We start from the raw sequence: 21,798 nt of genomic DNA, 5'->3' as shown, positions 1-21,798 counted from the left end.
CATCGTAGTTTAGGCTTGGGTTTAGCTTAGATTATTCTGTTTAATACAGTTTCGCCGTTTATCAGTTTGTTAAACCCCAAACTCGAGTGCTTCATTGATAATTAGCAATATTCAGATTGCATCTACCTGTTCTTACTTATGTTTCTCGATTCACTTGCAGGAAAAGCCTTCTTGGAGAGGTCAACCGCGTCTTAACACAGTTGATAACTATGGAGTAGTGGTATAGTGGTTGCGAGGGTTCGTGATCTGTTCTGATCGGAGCCTTTGGATCATCAACGTCGAAACTCCACTAATCTACTTATCATATTACCTTCAGAAGATCGGGCAAACGCGCATCAATATCCGATGTTAATGAAATCAAGGCCACAAGTGGACATGTGTTCACTCTTGGCGCTGCTGCTGTCTCATAGAGGTCTCACAAACAGATCATATTGATGAGATCAACTATTGAAGCATAACTCACATCGTTAGATGCGGCCACTATTGAGGAAGAATGGTTGCATGAGCTCTTGATGGATTTACCAGTGATTGAAAAACCAATACCAACTATCCTTATGGACTGTGATAAGCAAATGGTTATTGTCAAAGTGAACAGTTCTAAGAATAACATGAAATCCTTAAGACATATAAAGAGAAGATTGAAACCTGTCAGAAAACTGAGAAACTCTGGAGTGATAACATAAGATTATATCCAAACAGCTAAAAATCTGGCAAATCAATTTACAAAGGGGCTATCAAGAAATGTGATAGATAATTCATCAAAGGAGATGGATATGAGACCCATGTGAGTTATACCATAGTATTAATCAAACCTGTGTGATCAGAGATCATGTGAATTAGGACCTGAAAAGAACAAGCTATTGATTAACTAAATGAGAGTACCACACAACCCACTCGAGTGAAGATGCAATACTCTCAAAGTCTGTAAGATAGATTAATTATTGCCTTAATATGTTATGTTGGCTTTAATTAGAGAAGATGCTATCGTAGACGGCATTCTGGAAAGAACACACTTATATGAGCCTGATTATTGGTCGTAGACTATGAGACTTGGATGATCTCTAATAAACTCATGAATAGACCAGGGAGTACGACTTATATACTCCACCAAAGGGGTAGCCTACTGGTAGCCAAGTATCAGTTTTGACTTTAAGTCAAACTTGTTTGCACAAAACTTGCAATTCAATGCATACTCCATTGTCCAAGTTGTGAATGAGTGTAACTTAATGTTCTAGGTGAATGTTCAACCCTAACATGTCTCTATCGAAACATTGGTATATAAAACAGTATTTTAAAAAAAAGGCAAATCTCCTTGGGACTTTGAGATATGGTGGGGGATTGTTAGAATATATGGACTTGGCCTATTATATTTAAGTAATTCCAAATAAATCTCAAATGTCCAATTAAGTAGAGGTGAGGATGTATCTTTTAGTCCCACCTTGCTAGTAGAGGTGGAGTGAGACCAACTTAAAAGGAATTCTTTCCACCCACTTAGCATATGTGGATGAGAGGAATAGGAGAACACACTCATGCTAGCTCATCTCGCCTCACCGCGCCGGGCAGGGGAGAATGGCGCGTGTGTATGGCACCTATGTGAATGGTCCGCTGAAATCGGATCCAGTAGCTTACGCAGGCGTTGCCTTCTTTTGCAGTTTTATTCTTTTTATTGTGTGAGCAAACATATATATATGAAAATCATGTCATTTAAGAATCTGATCATGACGTGTAACCGAGTCCAATCATGGTGCATCTTAACCACGTGATTCTCTCTATATATATCTATCAGCCGCCACCACAAAACATATACACAATTAGGGTTTTGCCTATTTTCTCTCTGTTGTACCATCGCACGTAGTCCATCCCGTTGTGCTAGAGTGCACTGAAGAATGAGAGAGCAAGCCTCTGGAACTCGTCGTTCTTGGGATCCTGCATCGGGAGAGGACGAATAAAGTATTTGGGAAACGCTCATCGTCACCGCTCATAATCTGCTTCCTCTACGTCCTCGCGATCTACTTCCTCTACGTCCTCTTCGTTGTCGTCTGTTGCATCACCATCATAGAGGTATCTGCATCTCACGTTATCATTGGGTGCGTACACTATGATCTATTATATACCTTGCCGAGTTTATTGAGACCTTATCGATGCTTGTTGAAATTTATTTGGATCCTTCTCGGAAAGCTAGTCAGGTGTAGTCGAGATTCATCAGAGTTAGTCGGACCTTGTTGTTTGTATTTGTTTATATTCATGTCATATTTAGAAACTAAATTTGAAAGTGTTATTTTTCTAACAGTCTCTACACCAATCCATGGTGGGGGCAGCTTAGAGAAGGACGCGGCCGCTGCAGTGCATGGCGGGGGTAGGAGGAGGACGTGGAGGGGTGGGGGACAGCGTGCAGACGTACAGGATTTCCTTCTGGACGCCGATCAGTAGGCTTGCCTCGGCGAAGGCGGACTTGCTGACGGTGCTACCCACCAATGACCTCGCCAAGCTCACCACCGTCTCCACCATCGGTCGATGCCCTCCCCCTTCACGACCAGAGCAGTCGACCTCGATCGGAAGCACACTGTAGAGAATTTACTAACGTGTGTACTACATTGAGAAAAATCTTGTGGCCGAGAGAGGTTTTGCTTCGTGTCACCGGGAAAGGACTCGAGGAGGAAAGTGCAGCTCAGGAGCAAGGAGGGCCCAAGACCAGGTCCGTACGAGCCTGTCATGAGAATTTTTCTTTGTGCATTTTTCTTTCTGAATTCTTACTTCGAGGGCACCCTCTGGAGCCTCATCTCACGGACACGCCAGTAGCTGGATATGTGTCCCAGGCCAAGCTCCTGCATCCCGCATTGCACGACACATGGCGGTTGCACGGCGTGTTGCTGTTGTGCTCCTCTTCCTCCTTGCAAAGAGTTGCCATTGTCGAAGGCTGACAGCGCTGGTTGGGTTAGGGTTAGGATTTCAAGAGTGGTCGGCGTTCCCCAACCAATGGGATTTAGAGGAATGTCGGGGTTGCTGCGATCCAGCATAGGGTGGTGGAGATGGTGGGTAGCTGAGACGATGGGCTAGAAAAGGGCAATGGGTAGGGTCGGCAGCGAGGCAAGGAGCTTTTGTAATTAGGGTAGGGCGAGGTGTAGGTAGCAGTAACGGAGAGTGTTGGGTGGAGCAGTGAGGCGATGGGATGGAGATGCAGCGGCTATGACTACGATGGGATGTGGCACATGGAGCGAGGACGGGATGAGGTGGAGGGGCGATGGCTGGCATTGGCTATGGGCGATGAAGAGACCAAGCTGAAGGGATAAGCTAAGAGCGATGAAGAGACGAAGCTAAAGGGAGGAAGACGATGATGGGCATGAGGGTTGGGATGCTGTTGGGGGGAAATAAGCCAGCCTAAGGATAATAGTTGAAGAGTACCATCCAAGTCCCCCCGGAGCCTTGATCTACGAATCCCCAGCTAAAGGCTCGACCTCCGAGGTCGTCAGGTCCCTTCACGGTACCTCTTCGTACCTACGAAGCCTTCCTTTGGCTTAACTGGCTCAGCCTTCCGAAGCCTCGATCCCCCGAAGCCTCAGCCTCCTGAAGGCTTGGTCTCCCTGAAGCCCTAGTCTTTCGGAGCCCTGCTTCCCGAAGCATTCACCTCCCGGATCCCTGCTTCCCGAAGCATTCACATCCCGGATCCATGCCTCCCGAGGCCCCCTGCCTCAGGATGATCGAGCCACCTTCCCGAAGACAGCAGGGTGATTCATGATGGGATTGTTGGCCTGATCTTCCGATAGGTAGCGATAAGTCGGTAGGTGGAGAACTCGACATTGATGATCCAAAGGCTTCGAGCCGAACAGATCGTCTCCCTTGCAATCACTACACCACAGCTCCGTTGGTTATCAACCGTGTCGCGCAGTTGACCTCGCCAAGAAGGCTCAATCCCTGCAAGCGTACCGAGAACACAAGCAAAAATGTAGAAGATGCAATCTAAAATATTACGAATAGAATTCAAGCACTCGAAGTTGGGGTTCCACAAACACTTGCGACGGCCTAGTCGGTCCGGAACAAGAGCGAATATCTCACAATCTGTGTGTAGATCAATATCTAAGCAAAATTCAACCCTAATTGGGGCGGCGGCTACTGTATATAAGAGAATAGGGTTGGCCAAGGACCCCTGGATGCGTTCCTAATGGACTCCAACACGTTACACGGCCCAATAGGCCAAAAGATGGTGGCGCAGCACCCTGACAGATTCTGGACGTCTATTTATTTCGATGATTCCTATTGACTCAGAAAGAATTTGGACATGGGACCAGTCCCGTTGGAAAGCCTATCTCCTTAGCTTTCCAACCATGTGTAGAACGTCGAAAACGGAGTCCGTATGCGTCCTGGACGACGATTTTAGTGCAGTCTGGTCCTGGACTCCAAAACGAACTCGAACTTGATTGGACCTCCACCTTGGCTTGGGCGCCCTTGCTGGTCTTCTCCTGTGTTCCTAAGTAACAATACATCACAATTATTCAGTAGCATCCTATCCTTATCAAAATATAAAGGAATACTAAGGAACGAACTCACCTCATGATTTAGTTGACGTGCACGAGCTCGTGTCAATGGACCTATTGTTGGAGGAATACTCGGTGTGTGTGTGTATCCGAAAGAGTGATGTCCTCATCAATTCAGTAGTCCCTTAGAAGATCTACCGAAAGGAGAGCGCCGGTCGTGCTTTGCCTGTCAAGAAGTGACTGGCATTAAAGGCCTAGGCTGATGGGCACCACTCTGACACCTTGGCGTAATAGAGGCTATCCTGACACCCCTGACAGTGAGGCGCCGGGCCGCAATTGGCGACCGGCTCGCCGCACTGGAGGGGGCAGGCACCACGATAGTTACCACGGTGGATATTTACGTCCCCAATAGGATAGAAAGTAGTTATCCAGGATAAAGCCTAGTAATTCGGTCAGGTCCCAGATATTCGTACATTATGATAACTTGTACGCCAAGTTACATACGGCCCTATAAATAGGGGGCCATAGTCGTCTGGAAAGGGCGCGCGGGAAAGAGACGGACATAGAGCACGAATCACAGCAAACCTGTGATTCTCCCCCAGATCGATCCATTTTCCTACCATCAATATACTCGTGGTGTTCCTTCCTCTCAAACTTCGTCTCCAAGCTTAAATCTCCTCTTTAGAAGGAACTCTCGCCGTATTTGCTGGAGCAAGACGAACTCTTGCTCCAACAGATGCTAAAGGGTGATCTCGTAATAGAAGCCCCCTTTTTTCTTTCACCACTAGCTAATTATTTATGCGTTGCAACAAAAATATAAACATTGAACGTGATAACATCAAACACAAAGTCAATGTATGAAGATGTGGATGTGCTAAGGAAGTGTCGTGAATTAATACATTGGGAGGATGCCATAGTTTGATTTTAGATGAGATCCAAAAAAGGAGGAGGAGATTATCCACTAATTTTCCTCCTAATTTCTTCATTTATTTTCATTTTGATTAGTAAAATGAGTCACATATCTATAGCTGGTAACGAGTTAGGGAGGTTGGAGGATAAGGATGAATGACAAAAATTGGTGAATTATTCGAATTTTAGAGCTTTTTTATTAGATGTGAGGAGAGTAAGAGGAAGAAGTGATGCGAGAATTAACTCGTGTTTTATATAGTAGAGATTTTTTACAAAACTTTTTTTTGTTGATATTAGCTAAACTAGCAAACATGAATAACGAGAATTTTTATTGTATACCTACTTAATATTTTTAAATAATTGGCAACAAATTGGTGAACCTAATTAATCAATTGAAAAAAAAAAGCTTAGCCAACTTTTTTGTCCAAATGCAGCATTTTCTTATGAAAATACATGTACATCAATTTGTGAGACTAAACCTGACAACTTTCAAAGGCATGCCAAACATTTTATATGCGAATTAGACATATACTAGAATCATTATTGGGATAACATATCTGACTTGTTGAGTTTTTAAAAACATAAAATTAGATATAATATATTTAGTATGGTTCCTATTTATCGCATCAATTGTGAACAGCATCATAGTTCAAATAGCTTTCAAACCAAACGCTCAATTGACACAGATTTGAAAGGAAATATGTTCAAACTTCGAAAAAGACCAACCCCCCCCCCCCCCCTCTTACGGTCTTGTTTGGTTAGTTGCCAATATAAACCAAGCTAAATACTAGTAAAGACAATGAAATTTGGCCGGGATTGGTTTCATACTAAATTTTAGGGAATGCCCATGAAAATTCGGTAACGCCACCAAAATTTAGCGTGGCCACGATCAAATGGCACTCTCTCTTTTTCAACTTTTGCTTTTGCCTAGGTTTTGGCTATTGAAGTTCTAAATTTACTTGTTTGGGGCACAAACCAAATGGGCCACGCCTATACCGTTGAGCCAGGTAAGGTCAGCACGAAGTTAGCCGTTTTATTCTTGGTTAGCGTACTTCCCTTGGACACAACTGCATCTATTACAGACAGTTCATGTCACCCTGCCCTTAGGTCCATGGAAACCATTCCCGACGTTAAGGCCATGCAATGTGCCTGTTGGTAGAATTGACGCTCCCTACTGCATGGCTACCGTTTCTACCAATCCATTCGTATCACCCAAGTACGACAACAAGAAAAATAAGACAGATGGAAGATTAGAATTACAACCAGAAGGTCCACTTTCCAAATATGTGTCGATAACCAGCACACATACATACAAGCACTTCAGGGTTTTACGAGATACCATCCTGGAGCCCAGAGAGCCTGAGGCCCTGGGTATCTCTACAAGGTCTTATCGATAGTATGTATAGAAAAATTAAAGGGCATAATTTCCGTGACGGCAATTGTCTTCCTCAAGATTGTGTAGGGCTGGACGTCACACAGCAGAACCATTTCTTCTGCATACACAAAGAGTACGATTACTGACAAATGGAAAGGTAACGAGCATAAGAGATGAAAACAGTGTTGTGTTGTCATCAGGTGAAATTCAAAGAAGGGCATTGATACTTGTCATGAAGAAACATACCGAGTTTGGCTTGGCGGCATAAGATTCCACCCTCTCGGTTCTGGTGTCTTTGGAAGGAGACTCAGTGTCTTGTCCATTCCCACCCTTCTTCTCATCTCTGGCTTTGTTGAATATCACTGTGAATCCATCAGCAGAAGCTGGGTCGTTGACATCCCATTCACCAAACTTAGGTAAAGGGCGACCTGATTCCTCCTAGAAAAGGCACCATTATCCATGTTAAACAGTGAATCTACTGGTTTACTTTGTACAAATGATTCTATGACAAAAATAATAGCAACTTCAGTAAATAAAACCAGAAATGTCAACTTTATCGGGTATCTTATGTCGGCATGCAAAATAAATCAAGTGTGACTGCCGTATCAAATATAGTGAAATACAGGCTTTTGCAAATAGCTAAAGGTAATTACTATATCAAAAGCTACCATGAGAAGAAAAACAGCAAGTAAATCAAATATTTCACGAGCAAACTTTTGTGACTGGGTTCCATTTGCAACCAGGACCTAATACGGGGCAACATGATGCAGACAAAGCAAAGGGTTCAGAGAATAGTGGAGCACCATTGCAGGAATCATGGATTTTGTATACAGATTACAAACATAGTATTTCAGTATGAGCAAGCTCACAATTTAATTGCAACCGAGGATGAAGCATGTAACATAGTTACACAAAGAAAAATTCTTGACAGCTGATAGTACATACAAAAAGAATATAGAGACCCAACTAGCAACAGACAATAGTATCCGAAACTTAATACAGAAATTTACACCAAGAGCTGTTGAACAGACAATGAAGGTTTGGTGAAGATTTCAGCTGCCTTGCTGCTAGTTCCTGGCATGATTCACTTGAAAACATCTAAAACAAGAATTGAGTTCGTGCTTTATATGAAGGATAGGATGCAGCATCATGTTTCCTAGCAAAGAAAACTGATTGTTGAACTACTTCATACATATAGAAAGCTATAGTTGAGTCTCACTGTCTCAATACAGTAGCTATATTATTACAAAAGCAAGATTCAACCAGCACCTTTGTCAAGGACAACCACTATTCTTTAATGAAATCGATAAACAAGGCCCAAAAAATTCTAAACCATAATCGCCAAGCATGCTATTCAAATTGAAGGGACAAGTCTCTAAGTGCATTAGACCTCTTGTATGACCATGAGACTACAGTTCTACTTACATGGTTCACCATCTGACTTGGAAACCTGCATCTGCATGTTCAATCAACAATAGTTGCTATGCGCCGAGAAATTGAACAACAAGATTGGTAAGCAATTAAAATCAATTGAGACAAGAGATGAAATTCCCTTCACCTCAAGTGGAAATGAGGAAGTCCCTTCCAAGTCGTCTACTCATATCCATCAATTCCAACTTACAACTTGGCATCTACATTAGCATTGCAACTCTCCATAGCTTTTAACAAGCTACTCTCATGTTCGATCAATAAAACTCCAGCCCATATCAATAGCCAGACAACAAATTCAAACCGCTTAGCCTGAACATCCTTTTCTGCATCTACGCAACAAAAGTCCATTCTAGTATGGAAGTTGGTTGTGTTTCAGTTCGCGAACCTTACATTCTGCGTTACTCCCATATCATGCTCATCCACACATCCAGCACAAACCAGAGCCTAACTTACACTGACAATCACCATCCTCGAAATCAATAACCACGGCACCATGGTCATCATCTACAACTAGGTCCCCTTAAGAGTGCCTAGAATCATCATCTCAACCCAGTGCAATTCCACGAGAAAGAATCATCACACCAGTAGTCCTAATCCTACATCCTGCGCAAGCGCTCCTTCTCCCCCACTCCAACACAACTCTCCCTATCAACCAACAGGACTAATAAATCTCGGTTCCAAACTAGTCCTACCAAAATTCAAGACAAGGCGACGTCACCTCGATCCAGACAACAAACACCAACTAGATAGGCCACAGACACCGGAAAACAACACCGAAGATTGCAAAGAGCTCGCACTTACCGACATGGATGGATTGCGGCGAGCTTCGAGCCTTCGATCCGGCGGGCAGAGAGTGTTGGGGAAAGTTTCGGAGGAAGAGGAAAGGAACGGAGATAAGAGGAGAGGAGACTAATCGAGGTGGAAAAGCGGTTGATGGACTTATACCTCGAGTGGCGGAGAGCGGAGTATTCTCTCCTCCCCGTAAAACAGAAAAAAGAAAAGGCGCCTAAAAATCGTTTCTTTTTCGAGTAGCTAGGCGCTCGTTCTCGGAGTCCGGGCGTGAGGCGCGCATGTGAGCCGTGGGGTCCGCTGGTCGGCCGGCGCGGGGCGTGGGTGGGGTCCGGCGGGCAGTGCGGGTGGGTGGGGGAGACCGGAAGGTGACGAACTGGGCAGTGGCGGACGGCCTGGCCGGGGTTTGACCGGTGGGGTGGCGACGCGCACAGGCTGGATACGCGAGGGAGAGGGATGCACGACGATGGAGCTTTTTAAAATAATATATTGTTTTATTGAACATTTGAAAAAATAATATCTAAATTTTGATATTGGTATAAATAGGTATAATGTTTCGCGTGCCGATATGCTACTTAGCGGTGAGCCCCGTTCCTATTGATATTTCGAATGCCAATAGTATTGTATCCTCTGGACGATATTAAAAAATTTATAATTTTTTATATAATTTTGTATAGAGATGATCTATATAAAAATTATATTTATTAATAATATCTACAACTTTGTAATTAAATATCTTTTATTTGAACCAATCTATAAAAAAAGTAACTAGAAATTACATATCTAAATTTTCAGATCTGAAATTTATAACTATTTGTTTGGAATCTAAGTAGATTCAAATAGAAAAGTGTTTAATTGCAAAGATATAGATATAGTTGATAAATATAATTTTTATATAAAGATCATCTTCATCTAAAATTATATGAAAGAATTATAAAAAAATTAAATATTATCTATGAGACACCAGACTTATCGGTATTAGAGCCCACTGCCACGTAACATATCGGCACGTGAAGTGTCAATAACTTTATGTGTCGACAGATACCTATTTCTATAAATATCGAATTTTAGTATTATTTTTATAATTCTTTAGTAAAATAATATTATTTAAAAAAAAGGAGGGATCGGAATCTGTACTTGTGTAGGCTGTGGAGGGAGATTGTTTACTCCTGCTTGAGCGGAAAATCAGCTTTGTTTGTTTGATTTCTTTTGTGTTTAGGGTGAGGCTCCGAGGCCTATTTGAATAGGGTTTTTTTCTAGCTTTTTTATGAAAAATGTTGGAAGTTATTTAAGTTGTTGTTTTTTCTCTAGTTTTTTAAAAGTGATTGTGACTTAAATGAATTAGAAGTTGAGAAATAGGCTGCGATGAGTTTTTTTGACTTTTAGTATGCTAAGAAGCTAAAAATTTATTGTAAAAATTAATAATCAAAATTCAATAGTTATTATTATTTTCTCAGCTAGATAGAAACTCTAAAGTCGCATTCTATGAGCCTAAATTTTGAGGACTTTCAGGAAGCCGCTCAGCAACATGATTTTTAATGTTGGAGAGGATGTTTGGCTATCCAGCGGCGGAGGGGCTGGACAGCACGTTATTGCATAAAAGAGGTAGAGGAGGAAAAAGAGGTAGGAGAGAGGGAGGAAGTAGAGGAGAGTAAGAAGAGTAAAGTCTCCTGCATTTTATATTTGTGCCTGTCACTGTAGGTATCCGAAATCCTTGAATTTAGTACAAGATTGAACTAAGAGCATGCTTAATTTATGGCTAATTTTACTATACATTATTGTCAAAGATTAGTCTTGCCATATTTTTATGGTAAGAAAATTGAGTAATTAACATTAGGCAAATAGTTAGGAGGCTAAAAAGTTAGGCAAATTAAAATGATGACTGCAAACAAATATTGCCTAATAAAATTAAAACTATATAAGCTTATGTGTAACAAATATAGTTATAATCCAAATAGACTCTAGATCCTGAAAACCCCTAAAACCTTGTATTTCTTTTTTTAAACCTCAACACTAGAGCTTAAAAAAAAATTTAAACTGTTATATCATCTGAATGCACGTTCAAACATATATCATATCATATACACATATCAATACGTATCTAAGACGCATGCTAAATTTATAATATATACACATCACATATTTCTAAGAAAATCGATGAAGTCGCACAGGCTTCATAAACGGCAGACACATCACAATCTTGATGTTGCTCCACGCTTATAAAGTTTAAAAATTATTTTAAGATAATAAATCCTCGGTAAGAAATTTCCAATAAGACACCTGGTCGAGCCAAGTTAGCGGGGGAAGCGGTCACCGTCGCTCCAACCACCGAGCTACGAGCTCGTTCTCAACCCAATATTTTGTTACGCCGCCGATGTTTCGCACACGCTATTTTTCCCACGCTTTTTGTTAGGCGCTACTTTGACACGGTTAGCTCGGGCAAATGGATACCCGTGTGTCGAATGTCAACTGTGTGTGATGTTCTCATGGGCGTGACATGATATGACAACTTGGTATATCTCAGGAAAAACAATGCGCTTGAAGCAGCAGGACAAAGCTCCGTGGCGATTTTTCTCTTTTTTATTTTAAAAAAAGTCAGAACCAAAATACATCCAACGTCGTGCGTTCAGACTGCCCGTTCACACCCGTTTCCCCACGGCCTAAAATATCGATCCCCGTCAGGTCTGGAGTAAGACAAACGGCACGTTATCGTTATGCTTCAGTTGTTGAGTGTTGACTTGTCTCGATTCTAGAGCGAGCAGCAACGTGCACGTCACCCACCCGTCGCAACTAGTAACAAAGAACCAAGGGCGTATTTAGTTGCATAGAGTGTTTAGTTGCGTACTAAAAAAATCTGATTAAATATTGATCATGATTAAAATCAAGGTAATACTAAAATTTGGTAAAAAATAATGTTTGGTTCGTGACCAAGCTAATATTAAGATAGTGTCAAAATTAAGTCTAGAAATAAGTGTTTGGATAGAAGCTATGTCAAAATCTCTTAAAGCTGCTAGTATTAAAACTGCTAGTATGGCATGTGAGATTCATATGTAACTATTTTTTTTAGTGTAAAAAATATTCAATATGGATCTTAATTTGTAGATTTATTTGCAAGAGTACCATGGTTGGAACGGATTTGTAATTGGATATACAGTTTAGCAAATATTATCATTACAAACTTGATAATCCAAAAACAATGTACCAATCAATAGTTGACACGTCAGCACAGACGCCTGTCTAGCCCAGCCAATTCGTGGGAGAGCGAATCGGGCGCCCGAAAATTTGGTAGCTTCGTTGTTTACCGTGCGCGGGTTGGCCAAAATTTTCTTGGGTTGGCTAAAATTTGGCCACCAATCAACTGGTAGAAAAATCGATGAACAAGACCAAAAATTAGCTTGGCGTACTTTGGTCTACATCCAAACAGGCCCCAAATGGGCCAAAAGACAGATATGTGTTCCATTCTCCCGGGAAAGCCCTTTGAACCAATACACGGCGCGCAGCTAGCGGCAGTGGCGGGCCCAGGTTTTTGAATTTGGGTGTACATAGTATATTATATATAGTTAATTTTTTTATAACCATAAATATTAAACAATGATAATATTCAGATTAAAAATTATTCATAATAATGACAACATCGCAGGTATTATAAAGGAACTAAAAAATTTGAAATTAGAATACAACTTTACAGTTCTTCATCTTTTAAAACGTAGCTATGATGGTGATTAGGTAGTATTAAACATATGAATAAATACTGATGATATTCAAGGCACATTGTTTACACGCCTTTAGATTAGTGACGTGGGGTTCAAAACTTCAAATCCACAAGGAAAGTAGTTACCTTCCTGGAATTTTCTAAGCTTCATTTCAATTTCAGTTCTTTCAACCATTTGATCATTCAACCAAGAATCGAAGGTTCTAGTTGGGCTATCCAATGGCTTGTATGAAACTTACTGGTGTGACTGTGAGCTACTTCCTGTTAAGGGATGTGTTGATGTTTGTGCATAACATGGTAAGTAAATGGTTCACAAAAACTTGCCATTTCCTTCCATCCTTCAAAACAAGGAGGAAGCTATTAACTTGTCCATGCTCATTTCATATCTGATTAGTTATAAATTAATAACAACCAAATCATACGACCATCCCCTTGCATTGAACAACTTTTGAATCAAAATTCAGAACTCAGAAGTATCATGTATGCTCTATTGCACATAGACAATCTTGAATCAGAAGTTCAGAACATTGAATAACAGTGAATCAGTGATTTACCCTGCCCAGCCGTGCTCGTGTCGCTGCAGCCTGTAGCCGCGCTCTTGCTGCCGCAGCACTCGCGCCCCACGGCCGTTGCCTCGCTCGTGCCCGCAACGCAGCCGCCGCCGCCGCACCCCGCCTGGGCTTGGCTCGCGCCGGCGCCGCGCCTCGCCTCCACTTGGCTCACGCCCGTGCCGCAGCTGCCATCGATTGCATGTCTCACGCTCGCGCTGGTGCCGCGTCCCGCCTCTGCCTGGCTCACGCCCGTGCTGGTGCTGCTGCCGCCCCCCCCCCCCCCCCCGCTCCGTCTCACGCGCGTAGTCAGGTGACTTAGGTCGTAAGGTCGCGGGTTCTGGGTCAAGACTCAGTGCGCATCAACACCATGGTGTGGGCTGTCAGGTTGTGGGACTAGGGTGTGGGCTTGGGCCGCATCAACGCTGGTCATGGCTGTGTTGGCTTGGGCTTGGACGCATCAAGAGCCACCAGACATGCTTGAATACTTGATACCTAGAGAATACATGTAGAAATTTTTTGCACAAAAATTTGGGTGTACATCTGTACACCCATGTCCCTACATGTGCCCGCCCCTGGCTAGCGGTGTCTAGAGATGGCAATGGATCTTAAAATCCGATACCCGATAGATAATTATTCTATTAAGGGCTGGATATAATCGATAGATAAAATCCGATATAGATCATTTTTCATACATACGGGTTTTTTAATGGATAAAATCGTTACCCATCAAGTGGGACAGAAACAGATCTCTTCTCCTACTACCTATACTCGTGTACCCATGAGTCCTCAGTCTCTCAGGTCACAAACAAATTTGACCCATCTAAACCCAGCTAACCCCATTAGCCCATAGCCTCACACCGTGAACCTTGACACTACCCTCCCGGCCACCCCTCCTAGCCGCCTCTGAGCCTCTCTCACCTGTTGTCCACTGAAAGGATAATGGTGTCACTTAGAGAGGTAAATAGGTGTTTTTATAAAACTTCAATCCCTCTTACTATTTAGCATAAACTTACAGCGAAAATAAAATCAACAGATTTTTCATAATTAAAAAAAATTAAATATGCTAGGCTTAACTAGTGCACAATCACCTTAAATAAGTGTGAAGGTTACAATCCTAAGATGACAAAGATTATTCAAATCTAGCAAAAAGATATGCGAGAAAACTCTAATTTAAAATCCTAAAAATACTGTTCACTGAAAGTTCTAAGTTCAGACAGCAAAAAGAGCTCAAAACTGAAATTAAAGTATACCTAATGAGTTCTAGCTCACCAAATGAAGTCATATGTTTTAAATGATTATTTCAAGTAGATACGAGGAAAACCTATAAAAAAAATTCACATGAACAAGTAGATTGAGCAAATATGCACAAATAGAAAGCAATAACTCAAAAAATAAGGAAATAAGAAAAGAGATACAAGATTTGTTTCCCCAAGTTTGGACACCTCTTCTAGAGATTCCTATATCTCCATTGAGGGGTTCGGTCATACTTGAGCCAGATCTCTCTCAACTCTTTTCCTCTCTAAGCTTACACTCTTGATTTCTTTCCTTATGTAGGCGAAATCGAAACATTCACAAACTTTCCGCGGCACATCACTACCTTGGTGGTCATCGGCGATATCTAGCAGCATAGGAGCTTCAAACTCTAAGAGTAACAAACGCGATGATAAACTTCTTGTCGATAAATTTAAGTGCTCAAGAATAGAGTTCATCTCACTTACACTTAATATTTTAATATCTCAACCCAACTCACTTTTTTTCTTAAATCTCACACTAAATCGAAAGTGGGAACAAGTTCTTTTGGCCATATAATATTTTTCTTTTATGCCCCAAGCAGTAGCCCCCTCAGAAGGGGTGAGGGGGTATTTATACACAACCCTAAAAACTAGCTGTTATGCCCAAAAATCAGTACAATCTAGAACTTCCTTATTCACTCGAAATTTTGGAGTTATATGTGCTAAACACAATAGAGTACCCCAATCTGGAAGTTCCAGGTAAACTAAAAAGGCCCAAACCAAGAACCCAACTCAGAATTAACCCAGTACTTCCAGACAACCCGGAACTTCCGAGTTCAGCACAACACGTCATCTAAAAAAAGCGATAACTTTTGATCCTAATGTCTGATTTTGAGGATTTTAAACTCTACAAAAAACTTATTCGGAGGGCTACACATCCCTAATAAATTCATGATCTCAAACATATTGGATCAAAATTAGGAACACTTCAAAATCCGATTCGGACACTACCATACTTTCCGTATTGGACTCCTAAAGCAAACTTTCACTTCAGGTTGGTTAGAAACTCTTAAGCACTGAGACACGACGAATAACTCTACGTTGCATCCCTCTTAATAGTGCAGCAAACCTATAATTAAATTCAAAGATAAAACTCATTTGAACTACTTTGAGCCTTTGAATACCTTCGAGTATCGCTTTTTTCCTTTAAACTTTGAGGGTTGCCAGCTTTTATATCATATCCACTCCATCTCTTCTTGATTCTTCATATGATTAATGTGAATCACTCGTAGCTTCCCATGGCCTCGCACGGTATTGACGCAGAGCCTTCACTCGCACTTCACCACCGCCTTGGTCTGTCGGCGCCAAGCCATTTTCTTACCCTTCACCACCGAATGGTCCATTGCAGTTGAGTCTTGCTTGCCCTTTACCGTTTGGCCATAGAAAACAACTTTGTATCCCACATCTTCAATGAATTCACTATATCAAATATGGAGTCCAATCTTTGTTCTTCACTCTTGGCATATTGGATTTCAATTCAACTTATGCCTTCTTATGTATCCTAACCCTAACTCACTCTCAAGCACAAAGCATATGTGTTAGTCTATAAAACATAATTAATAATTTTATACCTTAAGTTACTTAATCTCAACAAGTAGCCTTCTTACTTATTGTCATTCCTAATATGGAACCTAACTCCACTCATTTTCAAGCATATATCACACGGGTTAGTCTATAAAACTCTATTGACAATGGCATATATTTATTTTGCTTGATCTCCACAAGTAACTTAGCCTTCATTCTTCAAGCTTCTGCTTCTTATGAGCACCACTAAAATCTCGGTTACTTTAATGCAATTATTTGAATTCATGGCATTTCTTAACTAATTCATGCTTCATCATTTATCTCATATGAAATAACCTAATAACAATTCTTAATATAATTGTTAGTCCATAGGTATTGTCCTTGATTTACCCGAGCATCACTTAAAGCCCATGCATATTAACACATATCTCTTCTCTATGCATCACCTATAGAACAACCTACTAACAATTCTTAACATAATCGTTAGTCTATAGATATTTTCATTAATTACCAAAACTACACATAAGAGCTAGATATACTTTCACCCACTCCTCCCAGTCACCTCTATCACCCCTTGCCTGTTGCCCACCCCTCCCAACCACCTCTCTCGGTCATCGTCTCTCCCAAACGCCACCTTGTCGCCCCTCCTGGCCATAGCCATCGTCGCCCCTCTTGGCCATCAATGCCGCCTCTTCCATCACCCTTCTCAGCCACTGCCCCATCTACCATCCCTCTTGGCTACCATCTCCTCCTCCTCCATGGACCATCCTGTCTGCCGCCGCTACCTCTTCTATCGCCCCTCCTTGCCATCGCCTCCTCCATCGACCATGCCGGCCACTGTCGCTGCCTCTTCTACCGCCCCTCCCGGTCGCCGCCTCCTCCCTTGACCTTCCCGGCTGCCGATGCTGCATCCTCTTCTATCACCCCCCTCAGCGGCTGCCAACTCCTCCTCTTCCATCAACCTTCCCGGCCGCCGCCATCACATCCTCTTCCATCGCCCCCCTCTGCCGCCCCTCCTAGTCATTGAGGGTAACCCATCAAGCACCCCTCTCTATTTCCAATCTCCAACCAAGTCTATAACAAATCATATAAAAGCCACTCAAAACCGAATCCCCATCCTACCTCTATCAAAACCCCCTTCGAATCCTAACCGATATAGGCGCCTATATAGGAGGAGGATCGATCCAGAAGAAAGGGGACCAATTTGGGGATGAGGGATGGAGCCCTGTCGTGCCATGGCGGCAGTAGGCAACAAGGTGTGGCGCGGCATGGTTCTACCCTCCTCCCTCGAATTGGTCTCCTCTCTTCTGGATCGATCCTCCTCTTATATAGGCGGTGGCCTTGAGCCGTGCCACCCCTTATTGTTGGCCGCCACTGCCCTACGCGCGCCCCTGTTACGCGTCGATGTGCCTCTAATGCCGCCCGTCCTTGCTGCTGCCTCCATCGCTCGAGGAAAGAAAATAGTAGGCGGAACACCTATAGCGCCGTGGCCCTACTGTGCATGGCTGTAACCCTTATCACTGACATCATCAAGGTATGTCACCACGCCCTCAAGCTTAGCCTAGCCGTGCCATTGTAGGTGCTGCTCTGATCGTGTTGCATGCTCTTGTTCGTTCTCTGTGTGATGCCCAGATATCATGTCATCGTGCTCTTTGTTTGAGCCTGACCTTTTTGCCACTATTGAAGCCTCGTATGCCCCTCTTTTGTCGGGCAAGGTCATGGTGTGTGCTTCCTTTGGTTGCCCCATGAAATGGGTGTGGGTAACCCATCAAGTACCCTTTACCCACTCGGGTATGGGTATGGGTATGGGCAAAAATTGTACCCGTGGGTGGGTATGGGTATTGTAGCGGGCGTGTTTGTTTGGGATGAGTACGAGTATGGGGTGGTAAAACCCGGTGGTTCTGGAACCATTGCCGTCCCTAGCAGTGTCTACCTTTTGTTCGTTCCTGTAACTAGTGTCGCGGTCTGACATGGTGCTCTGTTCGAGCATGGAGCTGCCGCATCAGTGGGGAGGCATGAATTTTTTAGGTACATAGAGACACACACTAACCACACACACCACACGCACACATACGCGCACGCATATGTACCCTACCTAGTTTAACCTGGGCTCAACCCGGATGCGGATGAGCACATGTGTCGAGCAGAGCTCTAACATAGGCGGGTTCATCGCTCACCTAGCGACTTACCAAACGATCTATGGCTCATTCTCACAAATGAGAATGAGTCTAGTTGAATCTGATAGGTCAGCCTAGACCCCTACCCTAGCACCGGGATGGACATCCTTTGTTCGTTGGGAATCGAAGGCCCACTTTCTTATCTAGATGGACAGACTCCAGAGACCAGAAATCTTCCAACCTGAGCTAAGCAGCTAACAGATCTATTGCAAGAAGAAAGTAGAAGAGCAGAGATAGAAAGTAGAGTCGAGAGAATGATTGCTTGTATTCATTGATGAATAATGTTTACATTATATAGTATATGAATAGTCATGTTTGTGACTGTTGGGATTAGTAACTGCTAATTAGTTGCTTTTATAATTGATCACATGACTAACATCCAAAGTTGTCTATTCTTAACACCCCCCCCCCCTGATAAATTATTCATAATGCAAACTTCTTGTTGAAACTCCTCCAAAACCCTGTGGAAAAAATATGAGTAGAAAATAATATGTTGATATGCCATTAAAACTCCTTTAAAATCTAATGAAAAAAATAAGGAGAAAATGATAAGACACATATTGATTATTGCCTCATTATAAGCTTATATGAGAAACCTAGATAGGAAAAAGTAATTTGTGAGCTAGAGAACAATAACTATGATATATGTATCATATTAAAACCTCTAGAAAACCACTTGAGAAAAATAGGATAAATAACATAGATATTGCTTCAGTAAAAATCTTATATGAGAAACCATATAGAAAAAACTCAGGAAAAATGCAATATAATATGAATAGGTTATTATTCAGGGATCAACTCCCCTTGAACCTTGTAAATCTTGTAATCGTCGTCACATACCAATACCGTGAATATATTTTTGGAATGCGGAAGTTGGTAAGGACATAGTGAATAATCAGTGAGATTATCACATGATTTAGTTTGCAAGATTTATATCTTCCATTATTTTTTAATTCATGATGATAGAATAATTTAGAGGCAACATGTTTAGTTATATTGCTCTTTATGTACCTGTTTGCATTTGAGTATTGTATGCAGAATTAACTTTATAGATAATGGTTGGTGATTCAATGGAATCAATACCATATGATTGTTGTATGTGGTTTATTATTCTGCAAAGCAATACAAATTCACATGATGCTTCATATAATGCAATTATTTCAGAATAATTTTTGGATGTAGCCACTAGAATCTATTTTGATGATTCCTATGAGAAGGCTATATCACTATAAAATCAGTATGTGATATAGCGTTATGGGAATTAGTTATATAGCGAGTGTTTGAATATCCCACTATGATCATATCTTGATTTTTCTGATAGAATGAACCTAGATTTTTGATGCCATAAAGGTATCTGTGGATATGCTCTTTGACTCTCACCTAATGATATTGTTTGACCCGCGCTATTTTGAGATAACAAGTTATCTACAAATGCAATATTAAACCTATTGCGATTTGCAAGATGCATTAACGCTTTGATGGCGCTAAGATATAGAACTTTAAGTTCAATATCTTTTCATTATCGTTCCAAGGTAGTGAATGGATCTTAATTCATATTTAGGTATTGAATGACTATAAATGTTTTGATGGATATGATTGTTCAATATCATTATGGATATTGGTGGACTAATGAATAAATATTTCTGAAGAAATATGCTTAAGTTGTAGACTTGAGCGAAATTTGGTTTTACCACATTTTTCAGTAAATTGTACCACATTCTTCCCGACTTCTTTAAGTCATATAGTGACTTTTTAAGCTTTACATAATACATGTTGCGGTTTGCGTTTGGATTCAGAATGTCTAGTCCTTCAGCCACTTTCATATATATGTCCGAATCAAGTGACTCATATAGGTATACGGTCACTACATCCATCAACTGCATAGATAGATGATTTTGAACAGCTAATAAAATTAGATTTCAGAACGTGATTCCATTCATTACTAGAGAATAAGTCTCACTGAAATCAATGTCGGGTCTCTGCGCGAACCCTTATGCCCTTATGTTATAAGCCTCTCTTTATATCTCACCACCTTATTGTTTTCGTTCCGTTTGCGAATGAAAACCCACTTGTATCCCACAAGAAAGATGTTACGAGGAGTATGTATTACTGAAGTGAATACCTCCCTTTTGGAGAGCAAGCGCAATTCTACCTAGACTGCATCCTTCCATTGTGCCCAATCCGAGCGCTTATGGCACTCTACCATAGTCATGGGATCTGGATCATTGTGAAGTTTGTTTGCAATCTTTGAGGATAAGCAAGTGTCGATAATTGTAGTATTTGGGTCAAATGATTCTACAGAATCAATATAATTGATGGAAATTTCATCTACCCTTTCTGACCCATCGTGATTTTCCGTTACGATAGAGTCGGGATGTTCTGATGTCCCAGCATCAATATTTGTGTGCACGGTTGAGCTATTATGTGGATGTTGATCATCCACTGTATGTATAATATCCATAGGCTTTGGGCGTTTTTCAACTTGACGTTGATTTGCGTTTACGGTTTTAGAGGAGGGATTCTTTTGTTTCCGCGGTTGCTTGTAGGAAGCTTTATCCTCCTTTGATTTGGGAGTTGAGCGGTTTTGTTTGGTACTTACACTCTTTTGGGCACATTTCTAGCAGGAATGTAGGATTTAATGACACATTTGTTGTCAGTAAATACATCTGGCAGGTTATTTGTAATATACTACAAATTTATGATTCTCTAAACTTGGGGTTTAGATTCTAGAGTATATGGATCTGAGGAGAAAATGTTTGTGCCATTCCAATTGATTTCCTGACATTTTTTCTGGTATTTAAAATCTCCCCTTAATACCGGGAAATGCTCCTCATCAAATATGTAGTCGGTGTACTGGTCTGTATATAGGTCCCCTGTGAGGGCTCAAGGTATTTTTTGATCGATGAAGAGTTATACCCTACGTAGATCCTCAATTTTCTGTGTAGACCCATTAATGTATGCTGTGGTGGTGAGATCAGAACATATACAACACAAATAAACTTTCACAGATAGAAAATGCTAGGAGGATTTCCACATACTAACTGTAGCAGGGAAGCTGTGTGATATGCAGTTGGTCGCAATTGAATTAAGTCAACAGCGTGTAAGACTGCATGAACCCATCATAAAGTTAGTAAGTTACAATTATATAATAATGGTCATGTGATGAGCTTGACTCTCTTGATGAGAGATTCAGCCAAACCATTTTGAGTATGGATGTATGGTACTTAATGTTGAACTGAATTCTAGGGCCATACAAGAATCATTGAAACCACGTGAGGTGAATTCAGTCGCATGGTCCATTTGAATAGTTTGTATCCTGTGTTTAGGATGATGTGCTCATAATTTAATAATTTGTGCAATTATTTTTGGCAAATGCATGATTTTGTGCGGGCAAAAGATACACATGTGACCATCGTGTAGATGTGTCAATAAGAACCATAAAATACCTAAATGGTTTGGATAATGGTTGGACTAGACCACATATATCGTCTTGAATGCGTTTAAAGAATTTGAGTAGTTCAGCTTGGATTTTAAGGTAAGAGAATCTTAAAATCAATTTTCTTGTG

General features: G+C 41.4%; 1 protein-coding gene across 1 annotated transcript; it reads right to left on the bottom strand.

Moving 5' to 3' along the window:
- Window positions 1-6,637: 6,637 nt before the first annotated feature.
- Window positions 6,638-9,163, bottom strand: LOC133930429 (protein NOI4-like). The gene is made up of 3 exons (XM_062377070.1): window positions 8,989-9,163; window positions 7,003-7,194; window positions 6,638-6,874 (listed from the first exon to the last, which is right to left on the bottom strand). Exons 1-3 carry the CDS (start codon window positions 8,992-8,994, stop codon window positions 6,830-6,832), a joined length of 243 nt encoding a protein of 80 aa, XP_062233054.1. The 5' UTR covers window positions 8,995-9,163; the 3' UTR covers window positions 6,638-6,829.
- Between the last annotated feature and the right edge of the window lie 12,635 nt (window positions 9,164-21,798).

Source organism: Phragmites australis, chromosome 10, assembly GCF_958298935.1.
Source record: "Phragmites australis chromosome 10, lpPhrAust1.1, whole genome shotgun sequence".
Lineage (NCBI taxonomy): Eukaryota > Viridiplantae > Streptophyta > Magnoliopsida > Poales > Poaceae > Phragmites > Phragmites australis.
Note: the sequence above shows the minus strand (reverse complement) of the source record. Positions and strands in the feature narration are given on the sequence as shown.